General features: G+C 45.1%; 1 protein-coding gene across 5 annotated transcripts in view; it reads left to right on the top strand.

Annotated features, from left to right (window-relative positions):
• MAPK8IP1 (mitogen-activated protein kinase 8 interacting protein 1) overlaps nucleotides 1-18,703 on the top strand; it is a 55,146-nt gene that overhangs the window by 30,540 nt on the left and 5,903 nt on the right. For 2 of the 5 annotated variants that reach the window (XM_072118821.1, XM_072118825.1), the window contains exons 2-8: nucleotides 470-584; nucleotides 9,949-10,173; nucleotides 12,444-12,525; nucleotides 13,642-14,463; nucleotides 15,765-15,834; nucleotides 16,655-16,827; nucleotides 16,913-16,981. In XM_072118821.1, coding sequence (XP_071974922.1) covers nucleotides 470-584; nucleotides 9,949-10,173; nucleotides 12,444-12,525; nucleotides 13,642-14,463; nucleotides 15,765-15,834; nucleotides 16,655-16,827; nucleotides 16,913-16,981 — 1,556 coding nt within the window. Of the gene's footprint in view, nucleotides 1-469; nucleotides 585-9,948; nucleotides 10,174-12,443; nucleotides 12,526-13,641; nucleotides 14,464-15,764; nucleotides 15,835-16,654; nucleotides 16,828-16,912; nucleotides 18,698-18,703 lie in introns of those variants that run through there. The other 3 variants (XM_072118822.1, XM_072118824.1, XM_072118823.1) reach the window with 3 other exon arrangements.

The following is an 18,703-nucleotide window of genomic DNA, read 5'->3' as shown; positions in this document are numbered from 1 at the left end:
TCGCGCAGGGACCGGGTAAGTAAATGTGCCCCAACGTGTGTGTCTGTATAATGAAATTGTGTGTATCTGTATGATAACATTGGGGCACATTTACTTACCCAGTCCTGTCGCGATTCACCACGATCGTGCGCCCGAGATCCTGCACCTGTCACTTCCCCGCTCAGGTCCGTCGGAGTTCACCTCCTTCTTCCCAGTGTATGTGAGTGCATGTCTTGCAACACAAATTGCGATGTTAAATCCCGCGCGTTGTCCGAATCTGTCCGACGGCCTGTCCCCCGTATGTGTGTCGCGCCAGCGCCGATGTGCCAAAATCCAATCGCGTGCGCCAAAAACCCATGTTAAATGCGGCGCAACTTGGAAATTGTTGGGAAACTGGACGAAAATGTGCTCCGCGGACCCTTAGTAAATAAGCCCCATTGTATATGATGACGTTGAGTACATGGTGATAATGGCTCCTCTCTCCCTCCAGGCTCACACATGATATCACCCTGGAGGAGTTTGAGGATGAAGATCTATCAGAGATCACAGAGATCACAGATGAATGTGGAATCAGTTTGCACTGTAATGACAGCCGGCACTGCAAGGTGAGTGACTGACCTACCGTACTATACATATACGGGATATATGGGATATACGCATGTACAATTGTTACACTAGTAGGAAGATGATGTGTCCCATAGCCAGTAGTCTACTGGACCGAAACGGGGAACTGGACCCTCAATCCCAATCTAATAGTCTTCCCATAATTCCTTTTATTCATATTGTTGGCAGATAGTTAAATGCTAATATTTTTGGGAGTGTAGCTTCTCAAATTGTAATGGGGGCATGGCCTCACACTGCTTTGTACTTGGTTCTTTGAAATGAACTGCTCCCCAGCTCCATCTCTCTGCCCACTCTAGTATTCAACCAGAAACTTGCTAGAGCTTTTACTTAGAGGTATGGTGAAGCTACAATCCTGGAATATAAATGGATATTTCACAGTCCTACTGCTACTACCAACATACATAACATGTATGATTACACAGATCTCCAGGACCTATATCTAACAGTGTCTGCAGAGAGCACAGCGCACAAAAGTGTGAGGACATGACCCTAGTGCACTGGGAGAAACTTTAATCCTGGAACATAAATCCATATTTCAGAGTCCTGCTGCTACTATCAACATACACAACAGATATGATTACTCATCTCTCAAGGACTTATACCTAAAACTGTACAGAGCACAGTACACAGCAGTGTGAGGACATGACCCTAGTGCACTGTTAAAGGCTTCAATTCTGGAATATAAATCCATATTTCACAGTCCTGCTGCTGCTACTAACAACATACACAACATGTGTTATTGCACATCTCTCCAGGAACAATAACACTGTAGCAGAGAAATAAGAGAACAACAGTGTTGGGACGCATCTCTAGCATAATCCTTGAATATAAATCCATATACCACAGTCCTGCTGCTACTAACAACAAAGAGAAAAGTACTCATCTCTCTAGGAACAACACCTAAAACTGTCTGCAGAGAGCAAGGAGCACAGTAAAGTGAGAACATCCTTCCCGCACAATCCTAGAATACATATCCATATATCACAGTCCTGCTGCTACTAACAACAAACATAAAGGTACTCATCTCTCTAGGGACAACACCTAACACTGTCTGCAGAGAGAAAAGAGCACAGTAGTATGAGAACATCCTTCCTGCACAATCCTAGAATACATATCCATATATCACAGTCCTGCTGCTACTAACAACATACACAAGGGTCTTATTACACATGTCTCTAGGGCAATACTCAGCACTACCTGCAGTACTGTATGACTGTTGAAAATCCTATTTCCTAGATGAGGTTCCTACGTCCGGGGAGAGGCTTTGCTATCTCTGGCATAGGGGGTTGTTAATATTCCCCAAACTTCCCCAAACTTCATTACTTATGCCCTCCATATGGTGCTGCGGGGAGCCCGGCAGATGTCACAGGATTTTCTGCAGCTCTCGTGTGTCCCTGCCAGCAGACGTCAGCTCAGCCAGGACGAGGCTATTGGCACAGATGGTGATGCCATTATTAGCCTCTGTTGTCCGACCATCACCAAGAACTTAGTATTACTAAATATCCTGTATCTTTACAATTCCATGTGTTCCAGCCTCGAAATGAAAAGTTCTACAACTTTCTTATTATACTGTGTTTCCATTCCTCTCTATTTTTGAAATCAGAATGTGGACATTGTAGGGATCTTCCCGGGGGATGGTGTGTTAGGACACAGTTCACAGCAGACGTAGATGTATAAAAGATCAACTTGGCGTTTATTTTTAGCATAAACAGTCCAGCAAACATAAATACAGCAACACCGTGCTTTTAAAAGTTCAAACAAAAGACCTACCCGTCTGGGCGCTTACTAACAGGTTGTCTCACCTATCTAACACTCGTAAATACAGCGGCCGCATAGACAGGAAGATGCAGGGCTCCTCCAAACCCACATAGGCTGTTTCCTGGCTGATAGCCCAGACCTGAAAGCTTTGGAAAACTTTTACCTTCACAGGCTGATTAGGAGCAGAGCTCACCTGATCCAAAACCCGAACTGGATCGAGGGGAGGGAGTGGCAAGTCCCACTACCAAACCTACCTGCCACTCCATGTAAATCCAGGCCCGGCAAGATTAAACAACAACTCAGCAGCATAATACTGCTGAGCAACAGATCAATCCTGGACTTACCATCTCACACTACGTAGCAACCTAGGTGAGATGTACACTCCCTCGAGCACTTCTCCAGTGAGATGTCTACATATCCCCCCCCTCTTTTTCAGACCGGAGGGCTGAGCATTTTGTCCCCACAAACAATGTACCCTTGACAGTGCATCAGCATTCGCCTGTAATTTCCCTGGTCTGTGTTCCACAGTGAAATTGAAATTTTGTAGGGACAGAAACCATCTAGTCACCCTTGCATTTTTCTCCTTGTTTAGTTTCATCCATGTTAGGGGGGCATGGTCTGTCACTAACTTGAATTTCCTGCCTAGCAAGTAATACTTCAGGGAGTCTAGGGCCCACTTCACTGCCAGACATTCACGCTCCACAATAGCATAATTCTTCTCGGCCGGGGTTAACTTCCTACTCAAGTACATCACCGGATGCTCTTCACCATTCACCACCTGTGAGAGAACTGCACCTAACCCTGTGTTAGAGGCATCTGTCTGGACCAGAAATTCTCGCCTGAAATCGGGGGTAACTAGCACAGGTTGTTGGCACAGAGAAGACTTAAGGCTTTGGAAAGCCTTCTCGGCCTCTGGAGTCCACGTCACCATTGCTGACTTTCCGCCCTTTGTCAAGTCAGTTAGCGGGGCTGCAATTGAGGCAAAGTTCGGCACAAACCTACGGTAATAGCCCGTAATACCCAGGAAAGCTCTGACCTGTTTCTTTGACAGGGGTCTAGGCCAATTCTGTATTGCCTCAATTTTATTTAACTGTGGCTTAATCAAACCCCTCCCAATAATGTAACCCAGGTACTTGGCCTCTTCTAGGGCTAGTGCACACTTCTCGGCATTTATGGTCAACCCTGCATCACTTATGGCATTCAACACAACCTGTACCTTACAGAGGTGACTTTCCCAATCGGGACTAAAAATGACCACATCATCGAGGTAGGCAGCTGAATAATCACGATGTGGTCGCAGAATCAAGTCCATCAACCTCTGAAAAGTCGCAGGTGCTCCATGTAACCCGAATGGCATCACTACATACTGGAACAACCCCTCAGGGGTGGAGAATGCAGTTTTCTCTTTAGCCTCATCAGTAAGAGGAATCTGCCAGTAGCCCTTTGTGAGATCGAGGGTGGTTATGTACCTGGCATTACCCATCTTTTCAATCAGCTCATCTACCCTGGGCATAGGATAAGCATCGAACTTGGAGATCTCATTCAACCTTCTGAAATCGTTACAGAACCTCCAAGTTCCATTGGGCTTTGGGATTAGCACAATCGGACTGGACCATTCACTCTGTGAAACTTCAATCACTCCTAGGTCAAGCATACGTTTCACCTCAGCAGACACTGCCTCTCTGCGTGCTTCTGGTATCCTATAGGGCTTGAGGTTTACTCTGCTTCTAGGCCCAGTTTCAATGTGATGACGGATGAGGTGTGTACGCCCTGGAAGGTCAGAAAACTTGTCTTTGTTTTTCTGCAAAAACTCCTTAGCCTCCTGTTTCTGTGACCCTGATAGGGTATCACCAACCTTGACCGAAGGGATTGGTTGCGACAAATTATTACCAGGATTTGTTGCCACCAAGGATTCCCTGTCTTTCCAGGATTTGATCAAGTTTATGTGATAAACTTGGAAAGGCTTCCTTCTACCTGGTTGGTGCACCTTATAGTTTACCTCACTGACCTTTTCAACAATTTCATAGGGACCTTGCCACTTCGCTAGGAATTTACTCTCTATAGTGGGAACTAGTATGAGAACCCTGTCACCTGGGTTAAATGTCCTGATTCTCGCAGAACGGTTGTAAATTCTACTTTGGCTCTCTTGCGCCCTCTGGAGGTGTTCCCTTACTAGGGGCATTACAGTAGCTATACGGTCCTGCATTTGTGCTACATGCTCGATAACACTTTTGTATGGGGTGGACTCACTCTCCCATGTCTCCTTTGCAATATCTAATAGACCCCTAGGGTGACGACCATAGACCAACTCAAAGGGAGAGAACCCTGTGGACGCTTGGGGAACTTCCCTCACAGCAAACATCAGGTAAGGTAACAAGTGATCCCAATCACGACCATCTTTTTCTACCACTTTCTTCAACATATGTTTGAGGGTTTTATTAAACCTCTCCACCAATCCGTCTGTCTGGGGGTGATATACAGAGGTGCGTATAGGTGTGATTTTAAATAGCTTACATAGCTCCTTCATCACCTTAGACATAAAGGGCGTACCTTGGTCAGTTAGGATTTCTTTGGGGATCCCAGTCCTAGAGAACATATAAAACAGCTCCCGGGCAATTGTTTTAGATGCAGTGTTTCTTAAGGGCACAGCCTCAGGATAGCGGGTCGCATAGTCTAAGACAACCAAAATGTACTGGTGTCCTCTAGCCGATTTTACAATGGGACCCACTAAATCCATGGCAATACGCTCAAAAGGCACCTCTATAATGGGGAGCGACACCAAAGGACTACGAAAATGTGACACTGGGGCGCTAAGCTGACATGTGGGGCATGACTCGCAGTATTTTTTAATGTCATCATAAATTGCAGGCCAATAAAACCTCTGGAGGACTCTCTCCCGCGTTTTTTCAGTCCCCAAGTGTCCCCCAAGAACATGGTTATGTGCCATGTCAAGCACCTGACGCCGGTACGGCTTAGGGACCAGAAGCTGTTCCACAATTTCATCATTAATTTTAGTGACTCTATAGAAGAAATCATTAGTCACGGAAAAATGTGGAAATTTATTCTCAGCATCTGGTTCCTGAGGTACCCCATTCAAAACAGTAACCTGCTCTCTCGCATTTTTAAGAGTGGGATCCTGCAACTGTGCAGTCCCAAAATTAACCCTAGACACCTCTAAGTCTGGTATATTTTGCTCAGTGGGAGGAGCTTCCTCCTCCTCTCCAGCCAGGACCTGTAAAGGAAAAGCATCACTTTCATCCTGCACAGTTTTATCATTTACAGTGGGTAATGCAACAACCTTAGGGGTATTCTCACTCCTTTCGGGGGTTTTTCTTTTTCCCCATAAAGCCCAGAACAACGGAAAATCTCGTCCCAATATTACATTATGCATGAGGTTTTTAACCACACCCACTTCATACTGTACGGAGCCTAGTTCAGTCCCGACTTTAGCCAGCACTATAGGGTAAACTTTTGTATCACCATGTATGCAAACCACACTCATGTGTTTTTTTGACCCAAAGTCCCCAGCCACCAGGCTGGCATGCACCAAGGTTACAAGGCTTCCTGAGTCCAGCAACGCCTTAACAGGGAAGTCATTAATGGTAATGTTGCAGACTTGCGGTTCAGTCTCTAGTCCAGGAACTGCAACACAAGATGGTTCCGCAAACAGCGACTGACGCCGGCTAGCGTCACACTCCATTGGCTCAGAGGTAAGGGGGCAATGGGCAGACACGTGTCCCACCTCATGGCATCTCCAGCACTTGATAGGGCCTGGTCTCCCTGGCAGGGAGTCCTTTTTAGGGCCACTTGGCCACCCGGGACCATCGCCAGTCTTTTGCCCCTGAGATACCTCTTGAGCCCTTTTCCCTCGATCAGCACCCCTCCACACTCCCCCAATCGATGGAAGTCTCTTACCAGGTGACGGCACAGACCTGGCACTCCGGGGAGGTGAAGAAGCTGCAGGAACATCACGGAGGTAGTCCTCAGTCGCTTGGAACCTCTCCACAAGGTTGACAAGTTCGTCTGCATTCTTAGGATCACCTTGTCCCACCCAGCGTTGCAGGTCAGCAGGCAGTGCTCGGAGGTAGCGATCCATCACGACCCTCTCTAGGATCTGTGCAGGAGTAGAGGTGTCTGGCTCCAACCACTTTCTTGCCAAATGGATCAGGTCATACATCTGGGACCTCGCAGATTTGTCCAGACTGTAGTTCCAGTTGCGTACCCTCCGGGCACGGACAGCAGCGGTAACTCCTAGTCGGGCAAGTATCTCTGCTTTTAGCCGAGTATAGTCCTTGATCTCCTGCTCACTGAGGTCATAGTAGGCCTTTTGAGGTTCACCTGTTAAATAGGGCGCAATGACCTCTGCCCACTCAGCAGCTGGTAGCTTCTCTCGCTCAGCCACACGCTCAAAGACAGTTAGGTAGGCCTCAACATCGTCCTCAGCAGTCATCTTTTGCAGCGCTCGCTGCACAGCCCGTCTCACATAAAAAGTCTCTGGAGCGGCTGCCACCGCTGGCTGTGGATTAGCCTCTGCAGACGCCTCTTGCTTAGCTATCAGGAGCTCGATGAGTTTCTGTTGTTGAGCCATTGCTTGTTCATGGCGCAGGTTAGCCGCTGTCTGAGCCTGCTGCTGTTGCAAATTCACTTGCATAAACTGCTTCCACATCTCCTCCATGGCGCTTGTCTGTTTTTGGAGTGAAGTAGCAGTCTTCACCCAGGACATAAGCAGCTGTAGCCAAGTTGATACACACCGTTGCCCCTAGCAACCGTTTTTGCCCGCTCCGCAGCACCAATTGTAGGGATCTTCCCGGGGGATGGTGTGTTAGGACACAGTTCACAGCAGACGTAGATGTATAAAAGATCAACTTGGCGTTTATTTTTAGCATAAACAGTCCAGCAAACATAAATACAGCAACACCGTGCTTTTAAAAGTTCAAACAAAAGACCTACCCGTCTGGGCGCTTACTAACAGGTTGTCTCACCTATCTAACACTCGTAAATACAGCGACCGCATAGACAGGAAGATGCAGGGCTCCTCCAAACCCACATAGGCTGTTTCCTGGCTGATAGCCCAGACCTGAAAGCTTTGGAAAACTTTTACCTTCACAGGCTGATTAGGAGCAGAGCTCACCTGATCCAAAACCCGAACTGGATCGAGGGGAGGGAGTGGCAAGTCCCACTACCAAACCTACCTGCCACTCCATGTAAATCCAGGCCCGGCAAGATTAAACAACAACTCAGCAGCATAATACTGCTGAGCAACAGATCAATCCTGGACTTACCATCTCACACTACGTAGCAACCTAGGTGAGATGTACACTCCCTCGAGCACTTCTCCAGTGAGATGTCTACAACTGATACATTGTAGCAGAACTCAAGGTCACAGCACATTGTCTAGAATGGATACTTTTGTATCCGCTTCTTAATTCATGACTAGTGATATAAAGAGGTCCCCTGTCTCTGAATGTGTACAGGGTGGTAGTTTCCATTCAGTGACAGCAAACAGATGTACTGAAAATGGTGAAGTTATCTCCTGCCAAGTGGGTTCTGTTCCATTTATTGCATAGAACATTGGGGCTCATTTACTAAGGGTCGCGGATTGCACTTTGGTCGGATGGTTCGCCGTTTTCAGGGATTGCGCAGTTTGGACAGGTATTTAACAGGTGCCTGCGCTGGGATTATGTCGCATGCTATCGATTTTGGCAGAGCTGTGCTGCTTCCACGCGAAAGAAATCGGGCACGGGCTGTCGGACGATCCAACTGATTCGGACTGAGCGCAGGATTTAACTTTCAAATTGTGCCGCAAGCCATGCACTTACATGCACCAGGAAGAAGAAGGTGAACTCTGGCGGACCTGAGCGGGGAAGCGTCACATGCAGGATAATGCACGGACAATGCACTTTTGGTGAACTCCAGCAACCGCGTTAGTAAATGAGCCCCATTAGGTTGAACATGCACACTGCCACGGCTGAGGGGCGGCTTTTGGCACCAGATGCACCGTATGTTTGTCAAATATATGTATTGTCCATAAAGTACTGGACCTTTGTGTTGAATATCTACACATGTGGACAAAATTGGTGGTGGCCCTCGTTCAATGTCAGAAACCTCACGATGGTAACAGAAATAACTTCAATCTGACAAAAGTGAAAATAACCAAAATTTCTATGAAAATTAACAAATGAAAGGCAGACCTTGCTTTTCAATCATGCTTCAACAGAACGAAAAAAAAAAAAATTAAAAAATAAAAACAGATCTGGACAGAAATGATGGACGCATTCATACGTTGCGTTTAACGCATGTGTTTAAAAACGCATTGTGACAGCTGAAGAGAGATTTGCCTAATTAAACAGCTCTTAACACTTGCGTTTACAAAACGCTAAATGTTCACGCTTGCGTTAAAGCTGGAAAACGCATAAACACATAAAAACGGATCCTACAGAACTGCGCCATTTTTGCATATTCTTTCATGTGCAATCTGCTTGTACGTGCATTTAAAAAGTGTCCGAGACACATTTGTGGCGCACTCTGCACTATACTCTGCACTATACCCAATGCCCCACAGAATTCTGCAATTTTGTTCATTTTCATAAAAATGTTATTTTTACTTTTGTCAGATTCAAGTTATTTCTGTGACCATTGTGGGTACCAACAATTTTTTTTCACATGTATCTTCCCTACGTGACAGCTGCCCTAAAGGGACCCACATTCTCCTACCCCTAATGATTGGTGATCACAACCAAAGTCACGGTGTAGCCCCAACCAGAATCTGGGAAAGCTGGATGAGAACCCTGATTACCCAATAAGTTACCACCCAACTTTCCTGGTGCCAGATAAAACTGCTGATTATTATTAAAAGGGATCAACCCCTGGGCTCCCCATCGATCATGAGAACAGAGGGGTCCCGTTCCCCCAATTGTACAAAGCATCAGCTCGAGCGGTTGTCACTCCATTCATTCTATTTTTGATGGATGACTTTAGAATAATTTAGCTCTGGGAAAGCTGGATGACACATTATTGCCTAATAAGTTACCACCCAACTTTCCCTGTATCAGATAAACTAGCTGAATATGATTATTATTAAAAATGTACGGTATCTGCTTAGAATTATTTTGTTACTGTGTAGCATTATTATAAAAAATATCAGGTTATACCATTGGTCTCCATGTTTCTATATACATGTATGTTGTATTTGTGACTTGCAGCCTCAGTGAGGATCTCGGGTCATGGCGTTTGTCATGTACTTGTCATTCTCCCGCATCATCCATCTGCTCCTCTCTCTTTTGTGAACGGCTAATTATTATTCTCTCCAAGTGCCCGTCCTGTGACGCCCCTGCCAGTGTCAGTGATGCGGCTGATACACTGTGACAACCCTCCACCAGTTGATTATCAGCTTCTGCTTTGGTCTCTTCTGTTCCGTTCTTTGTTTTTCAGCTCCTGTAGTGACACTTGGGGACATTTTAACATTGTCCCTCTCTGTCCCCCCCTAGGCAGTCATGTTATTCACCCCCCATCACCCTCCCAGCAGATGATGTCACTCTGTCCCTCTCCCACCCCCTGGTCCCATGACTCTGTCTCCTGATCCCCCAGAGCCGCCTGCGTGCTGAGCCTGGTCCTGCCCCAGGAGGGGGGGGAGCTGCCAGTCGGATCCAGGCAGAGATGCTTCAGCTGGACCTGATCGATGCCGGACAAATCCCTGAAGAAGAGATTTTGCCTCCTGTGGATCCCAGGCCGATCCTTCCTTCAACTATGGACACCTACAGACCTAAGAGGCCTACAACTCTCAACCTGTTCCCGCAGGCACCACGCACACAGGTATGCTACATCATTTGGCACATATACTGATGTTTATGGGTCGTCTGAGGTGGGCAGAATTGGACTGGGTTTGCTTGGGTCCACCAGGGTCCCATCTTCCTTCTCTACAGATCACGTCGTGTCCTTAACACATAGGACGTATCATTGATACCCTCTGTAACAACCCTATAAGTAGGTCCATATTGGTTTCACCTCCTATGTCAGAATCTGTTGGGCCAGGCCACCCCTAAAAGTAGACGACGTAGAGTCTATTGTCTAAAAACAGGTCCAAATACTTAGTACACAATGTCGTAACAATAAAATAGTCAATAACCGTGCCTAAGGATCAGCTCAACTCTTCAAAACTTTGACATGGGTGTCTAGAAAGTTCTTGGTCTTCTACACAATCAAAGTTGGACTCTTACCCAGTAGTGGTTCCTAGAGGTCAAAGACAGCATAATTTGGAGGCTACTTAGTTCCTCTTCCTGGAGATTGGGCCCCCAGTATCAGTTAATTCCAAGTACCCTAGGTTCTAGGCCTCGGTATCCCATCCCAAGGTATACACTAAAATCCAGCAGAAATGAGTGATACAGAACAGATCCCTAGTAAATCTTGGCTCGGTTTGACCATGATTCTTGTATATTGAGCTGAATTTAGTAATTATTATAAAATACACATTTTTTCGGACCCTACTGAAGGGCATAGAGAGCAAGGAACACTGATTTATAAACGACTACAAGCATGAATGTGATACAGATATGTAACACAATCCAGGCCTATCAATTATGTATTTCTTCTCAAGGATATATTATATGTAGCGTTTTGTGTCCTATATCCCTGAATCGATAAACCACATTACACAGATATTATGTTCTGGGTGCTGTCGTCTAAAAGACCCTCTACCCTTCTAATTTGTTCTCCTTAGTTCAGAACTGTTAGCATAGTATAGAACTGCTCATACTGTTCTTCCTGGTTCATTATGCCACACAACCCTCAGTTAGGGGATGCTATCATACAGTGGCCAAATTTTGTCCAAAGCCGGATCCAGGTGTAGTGCCTAGAGCAGTGATGGCAAACCTTTTAGAGACCGAGTGCCCAAACTACAACCAAGACCCGCTTATTTATCGCAAAGTGCCAACACAGAAATTTAATTTGTGATTTATACTCCCTTCTATGTCACAGTGTTTATTGATATCAGCACCCTGAAGACACCAATAAAGCAGAAAATAGTCCCAGGTAGAGCTGTCACTTTAAAATACCTCTTCACAGCAAGTCCTGGACTGTCTGGGATTGCAGGAAGATACCTGGAGTCATCTCTGGTGATTGCCTGAGTGCCCACAGAAAGGGCTCTGAGTGCCACCTCTGGCACCAGTGCCATAGGTTAGCCATCACTGGCCTAGAGGTTTATTTGACTATCCAGTATATAATCTGGGCACTGTATTGTATCGTTACTTGGGTCAGTTAATTTTATGGGCATTGAATGGACCATTGAACCTAAGGCTATGTCATGGATGTCCGGGTGTTGTCTCTCTGGATGGGGCCCTCATGTGACATATCCCGTGACAGCGCCATTGTCTTCCTAGACGAGTAATCTGGGCTAATAGTAAACGTGTAATCCTTTTAGGCGCTGCTAATGGGATGAGTGCAGGCAAATGGCTAACCCCCCTCCATTATGCCGGCCTATGACTTAGAGTCAGTTCCCTCGTCTATCGCCTTTGCCTCGATTTCTCGCTGTCACTCTCTGTTTTCTTTCTCGGCCCCCATTAGCTTTTGTTGCCATGGTTACAGTAACTGGGAATGTTGCGGCTCAGGGCTGCGTTGAGTCATCCGAGATCCCACTGCCTGACACCGTCCCCCTCCTCGCACCCACTCACACCACTGGCCATATAGACAGAAAACGCCATAGCCATGACCTGTGCCTGGAGGCGGATTATTTTTGCATCATCTTCTCAATTTCGGAAGGAAATGTCACATCTTACAGTCTGACGTCTATAGAGTGAATCACTGATGGGCGCAGATCTCATTACCGGTCATTCATATGTATATAAATGTCTATTTATTACATTCTGCCCTGAAATGGCTGATAACAGAGAATAATAGACAGTGTTTAACAGTGGGGTAAACAAGCAATAGACTTTAGGTGCTTTGACCCCTTTAAATAGAGGGCACCACGCTGAGGGCCTTCTATACGGTAATTGAAATATGAATGAGCCAATCTCCTAACACTCCATGTGAGGTCTCGGTTTTTAGGAATATTTGATAAAAATCTCATTGTACGTTATTTTTTATAGGACACTTTAAATAACAACTCCCTGGCAAAAAAATACAGCTGGCAAGAGAGAGTGTCCCGCTCCTCCTCCCCGCTGAAGACAGGTAAGTGAGCAAGAGTCTGCAGGTTATATTTTTGGAATTTTTATAGGAGTTGAGATTGGGATTGATTAGGATTCGGACGATCAAATGACATACCATAGACCAAACCAGCGTGACATGGGGCCCCACACCCACAGTCCGCACCTATATACTTACGCCCAGTGTTGGCCAAACCATTAAGAAGATTCACCATAACTCTGAAAATATAATAAACTTACAATTAATTTTTTTTAAAAAAACTAATAAATTCACTTTAATAAAATCGATTTTAACCAAGTACATAAACACAACCATGACACATATATAAATGAAATCTCTAAATACTGGGATGGCAGAACTGGTCCAGATGATCTGGATTTCGTGAGGAAAAATGTCAGATACACTTAGGAATCAAGCATATTTATTTAGAAATCCTGGCCATGTGACAACATATACTAGCCAATGACTCACTGTCACTCAGGGCTAGAGCAGATATCCCCCTGGTGACAGGTGACAATTGGCTAAGGGCTGTAGCCAATCAAAACCTGATGCCACTCTGGCAGAACTATACCAGGGTGGCAACAAGTTTAGGCGGGAAAGTTTTTCCTGCCTAAACTATACGTGAGGTAATTCAAGGGATTACTATAATTTTGTGAGCATCCTTCTTTAGGGTATGGGTTTCATACATTCACCTCCCCCCTAATACAACCAGTATACATTGTCTACCTAAGCCTTCACCCCAGTAACAGTGTCTGACATAGAGTCCACATTCAGCTCCCCCATAATACATACAGTACATATCAATGTCTGTCACATTTAGCGCCCCAATATAAGTTTCTGCCACACAGTTAGTGCACCAATAACAACACCAGGCACAGATAGCACCCCAAATGGTGCCAGCGACCAGAGCCCCAAATAAAAGTGTCAGCCATAATCAAAATCCCAATAACATTACCAACCAAAGTAAATGGTGCAATAACAAATTAGTAGTGATCCCACCTTACCTATGAATATGGTAAACCCAAGACCCAACAAACTGGGGGGGTCTCATATTGTCTCTTGTTATATTCTTGAAGATCTGAAGTTCTTTCTCATGAAATTCCTACTGGATATATACATATATATTTTATTGTTCTACAGGAGAGACAACCCCATCCACTGAACACATATGTCTCAGCGATGAAGGGAACCCACCAGCTGTGACTCAGGACCGTGGGACCTCCACCGATACACCCTGCAGACGTCACAACACCACCCAGAGTGCCAACGATCCCTCTGGACGGTCTTCTACCAGGTCACGCTTGGACCCTCATAGAGATCGTATCCGCTACCAGACAGATGTAAGACTGGAACCTACAGAAGAGATATTCCTGACTCCTGTTCAGAGATGTTCGGACCCTCCTGAACCAGAAAGACCATTTGTATCACAGGCCGGACCCTGCCGCATGTCAGTCAGCTCAGACGCAGACGTTAATGTCCGTCCCAACAACGGGGGCAGACAGCAGTTGTCAATCAGCGAGGAGGAAGAGGAAGGGGAAGACGGGGTGGGGTATCTTGGGTGTTCAGGAAGGCTCGGTGCTCCTCGTGGACTTCAGAGGTCATCAGTCAGCTCGGACACCAGTGGCTTATCTTATGACTCTGTGAAATACACGTTAGTGGTTGACGATAACGTGCAACTACAGCTGGTCAGTCTGCGGCAATGTTACGCAGGGTACAGCGACGACAGCGACAGCGGCACCGTGTATGACAACTGTGTGTCCTCACCGTATGAGTCCGCCATCGGTGAGGAGTATGAAGAGGAAGAGGAGGATCAGGTGGGGGCAGCCAGCAAGGATGGAAGCAGAGTCCGTAGGTCTATGTGCTTATCGGACACCTCTTCTCCAGACGCTGATGTCTCTTACTCCAAAAAGTTCCTCAACGTTTTCATGAATGGACGGTCTCGATGTACGAGTGAGTTTACGAGTGAGCTACATCGTTCTAATCTACTAACCTATTTTATATGTGTGTGGTGTTGTAGTATGTGCGGATATAAGGGCACTTGTATTAAAGTGCCAACCAATGATGACCATATGAGGTTCCTCTGCGCCAAATTTAAGCAAATATAGAAGGTTTCGCCTTCTCTATTTATTTTAAAAATACACCTTACATGTCTTTATTTAAGCCACATGATGTTAAGTCTCTAATGTGAACAAATTGTCGCACAAATTTGGTCGAAAGAAAAACGTGTTTTTGCTGGAGCCTCTGATCGCCATGGACAGTACTTTGATAGATATGCCCCACTATGTATATAACAGTTACAAGTTCAAAAAAAATAAATGGTACCTACCTTGCTTTGGATTTTAAAGCATAACCCTCTAAGCTAAAAATTTAGGTTTACCCCTAACTAAAAATAATATGAACAGGGCTGGCGCCAGCACCCGGCATACCTGGGGAATTGCCAGGGCCCAGAACTGCTTAAGGGGCCCACATGGCTCAATCTCAGTCCCCAGCAGCCCATGTGGGGGGTTAATATAAAATAACCCATGAAGGGATGATACACTAGGAAAAATTTTAGAGAATAGGACGTTATTTTAGCTTCTGAATTTTGAATTCCGCCACCTGAGTTCATTGCAAAGGGGCCCACTGAGGCTCTGAAACATGGAGCCGGCCCTGATTATGAATAGATTGACAACTAGGAGTGTGTCACTACTCTGATACTATGCAAGGACACACCCATTTCACTTGGCAAATGGTAACAACCATTTGACAAAAGATGTGAATGAATGGGATCATCAAAAGAGACATCTTACTGAAGTGTGTGTCAGGCAGTGTCGGACTGGCCCACCAGAGTACCAGAGGATCCTCCGGTGGGCCCAGGCTCTAACTAGTACTGGACTACATAGATACAGCAGTAGACATCCTAATTTGGAGGCTAGTAGGGTCTATTTCCTTGCGGATGATGAAAGATAGGCCCACCAACTCTTTTATCTGGTGGGCCATAGATAACCCAATCCGGCACTGGTGTCAGGCTTTATTCTCCAAAAAGGAAACATGTATTTTAAGAATGCGAGATCTAACATTATATTAATTAGTTGTATTATAATATCTAATCAGGGTACCGCCTTATTACAATATCTGTGGCTGTGTTGCTTGCTGTGGACTGTGCATGTCATATGTTACTATGCTTGTGCGGTCCGTGTTTATACGTTTGGGATATGGGGGTAAGAAGGTTTAAAGGTCTAATGTTTGTAGGGGCCCTCAGTTTGTAATCTTTTTGGGTGCAGATTCCTTCGGCTTGTTTTCGTGCCTGATAAATGGGGAAGAGCGGGAACAGACGCATCGAGCTGTATTCAGGTGACTTCATCAATATGTTTTTTTTAACCCCATCTGCAAATATTAATGGTAGAGTGTGAACAGGGCCCAGGGTCTGACTGGTCCAATTGGGTGTCAAAGGGTCCAGGATCCCAATGATCATATTCATACTGTACTTGTCGGGACCCCATCCCAATACTGAAGCAGCGTACACACATTATTGCGTTTACATCTTATGGACTCTTTCACATTGGTATTGACGCAGCACGTCCATTGCAAGACCGTGCGCCAGTCTTCATTATTCCGGAGTATTCACATTGGCGTTGGTGCTCAGCTTCAGTTGCGCATCCGTTGCGTTTTGTCTCCATTTTTCTTCCGTTTTATCTCAGTGTCCACAAAATAAAAAAATTAAGTTTCAACATTGCTTTGAAAACACCTGAACACCTGGTTTTTCAACCTCATCAATGAAAAAAAAGGATATTTTATCCGGTTTTTTTGCACACCCATAGGCTTCTATTGCGTTCAATGATCCGCTTCCGTGAAGAAAAAAAATAGGACGTTTCATAATTTTTTTACAGATCAGTAAAAATACAAAACACCCATAGAAATCAATGGCTTTGTGAGGCATCATAGGAAATCACCGAACTACGGACGTGGAACTCAAAGCCAATGGGAAAGAGCCCTAAATGTGGACCAATGTGTGAACGCAGTCTCACTCTGGGGTCAATAATGGGAATTGTTATATAAGCAATTACCTAATATATTTTTGGAGTGGTTTTAGCAACATATTTGCTAATGAACTATCCCCAAATCTTACTATAATTGCATCTTGTTATCCCTTTATTTGTACCTTTCATGGCAGATTTATGCCTCGTCACCCTGGGGAGCTGGAGCTGGAGGCAGAGGACCCGCTTCTAGTAGAGGTCAAAGCTGAAGATTACTGGTATGAGGCTTATAACATGAGAACCGGGGAGCGTGGGATCTTTCCTGCCTACTATGCAGTTCAGGTGACTAAGGATCCGGATCTTCTGTCGGGTAAGTGCACCAGCCGGTAACTCTTAGTGCACTGGTTGGAATCTACTCCAAAGTTTATTGGTCCCTATTGTGTCTTGTATTCAAGGTCGTATGCACCACAGACGCCGCCGCTATAGGTGCTGTGAGGCCCGCGGAGAGGGCAGCCCTATTCCAGGTTGGTCCCATACCCCTGCTCCATGGGTGGTTTGAATCAGGGCTTCCCCACTCCAAAGGCATCACAACATCAGTGAAAATACAAAACAGGACAGGTATTGGCCCAAGCACCATGAACGGTGATGTTAATTTCCATGTAGTATTGATGGGAGAATGTATAACTTCAAGATCAGACTACATAGCGTTTGTTTGTTGTCTGTTGCTATGGAGACCTTCGAAAACACGCCAAAAAACACTGTATTCAATAAATTGTACCATTCTAACTTACCTCCCTATGCAAGCACAGAATATTAGGGCCAAAATGGTGATTTTCTGCTAGGCATTGGTCTCATAGTGTGAGTCTGGCTGTATTGATGAGCAAAAAGCTCTCTTACTCTCGCACCTCAGGACAATGATATAACAGGTTGCACTTTGGTAAGGCCATGCAACAGCCTTTTAGTCAATGTCCTGAGGGATGAGGTAAAAACCCTGCTCGTGAATACAGCCAGACTCATTATTTGAAATCTGTGTTTAATTTTTGCTTCCAATAGTATAGACATAGTATCATAGTTTATACGGTTGAAAAAAGACACTTGTCCATCAAGTTCAACCAAGGAAGGGTAGGGATTGGATGAGGAAGGGATTTAGGGGAAACAATCCTATATAGCATAACAATCAATGTTATTTAGGTGTAAAAAGGCATCTAGACCCTTCTTGAAGCTCTCCGCTGTCCCTGCTGTGACCAGAGCCTGAGGCAGGCTATTCCACAGATTGACAGTTCTCATGGTAAAAAAGCCCTGTCGCCTCTGGTGATTAAACCTTGTTTTCTCCAGACGGAGACAGTGCCCCCTCGTCTTTTGATTTGATTTCATCTGGAACAACTTACCACCATATTTTTTGTATGGACCATTCATATATTTATATAGATTAATCATGTCCCCTCGTAGTCGTCTCTTTTCCAGACTAAATAAATCGAGTTGTTTTAATCTTTCCTCATAACTAAGACCCTCCATACCCCTTATCATTTTTGTGTCTCTACGTTAAACCTTCACCAGCTCCAGGGCATCCTTTTTATGGACCGGTGCCCAGAACTGGACAGCATATTCCAGGTGAGGCCGAACCAGTGCCTTGTATAGTGGTAATATTACATCCCTATCACGAGAGTCCACACTACTGCTGATACATGACGAGATCCTCCTGGCTTTAGAGGCAGCTGATTGACATTGCATGCTGTTATTCAATTTATTATCTACTAGTACCCCCAGGTCCTTCTCAACAAGGGACTCTCCCAGATTTACTCCCCCAAGGACATATTTTGCCTTTGGATTATTGGCCCCCAGGTGCATAACATTACATTTATCCACATTAAACCTCATTTGCCAAGTGGATGACCAAACATTCAGTTTGTCCAAGTCACCCTGCAGCCTATGTGTCTGTTATAGATGCCTTTATTTAAGGTGACATATTGAGCAGATGTTATTTACTTTTGTTAGTTTCCTTTTTCATGTAATGATTTCTTTATAAAGCGTTTATGTGTCTCCATAGTAACAGACAACATACAACCCCCTTGTAGTCTGATACTGCAGTCATGCTTTCTTCCATCAGTATTACATGCAAATTTGCATAAAGTTGGGAGCAGCTGGAATAAACTCTAACTCCATGATCAGAATACGGATATTTTGAGTTTTGGTGATAAGTGACCATGAATGGATACAGGTCTACTCTAAAATATTATTTTTTGCAG

The sequence above is a fragment of the Engystomops pustulosus genome, chromosome 7 (assembly GCF_040894005.1).
Source record: "Engystomops pustulosus chromosome 7, aEngPut4.maternal, whole genome shotgun sequence".
Lineage (NCBI taxonomy): Eukaryota > Metazoa > Chordata > Amphibia > Anura > Leptodactylidae > Engystomops > Engystomops pustulosus.
The sequence above is the reverse complement of the archived record's forward strand: the minus strand, read 5'-3'. Positions and strand labels throughout refer to the sequence as shown.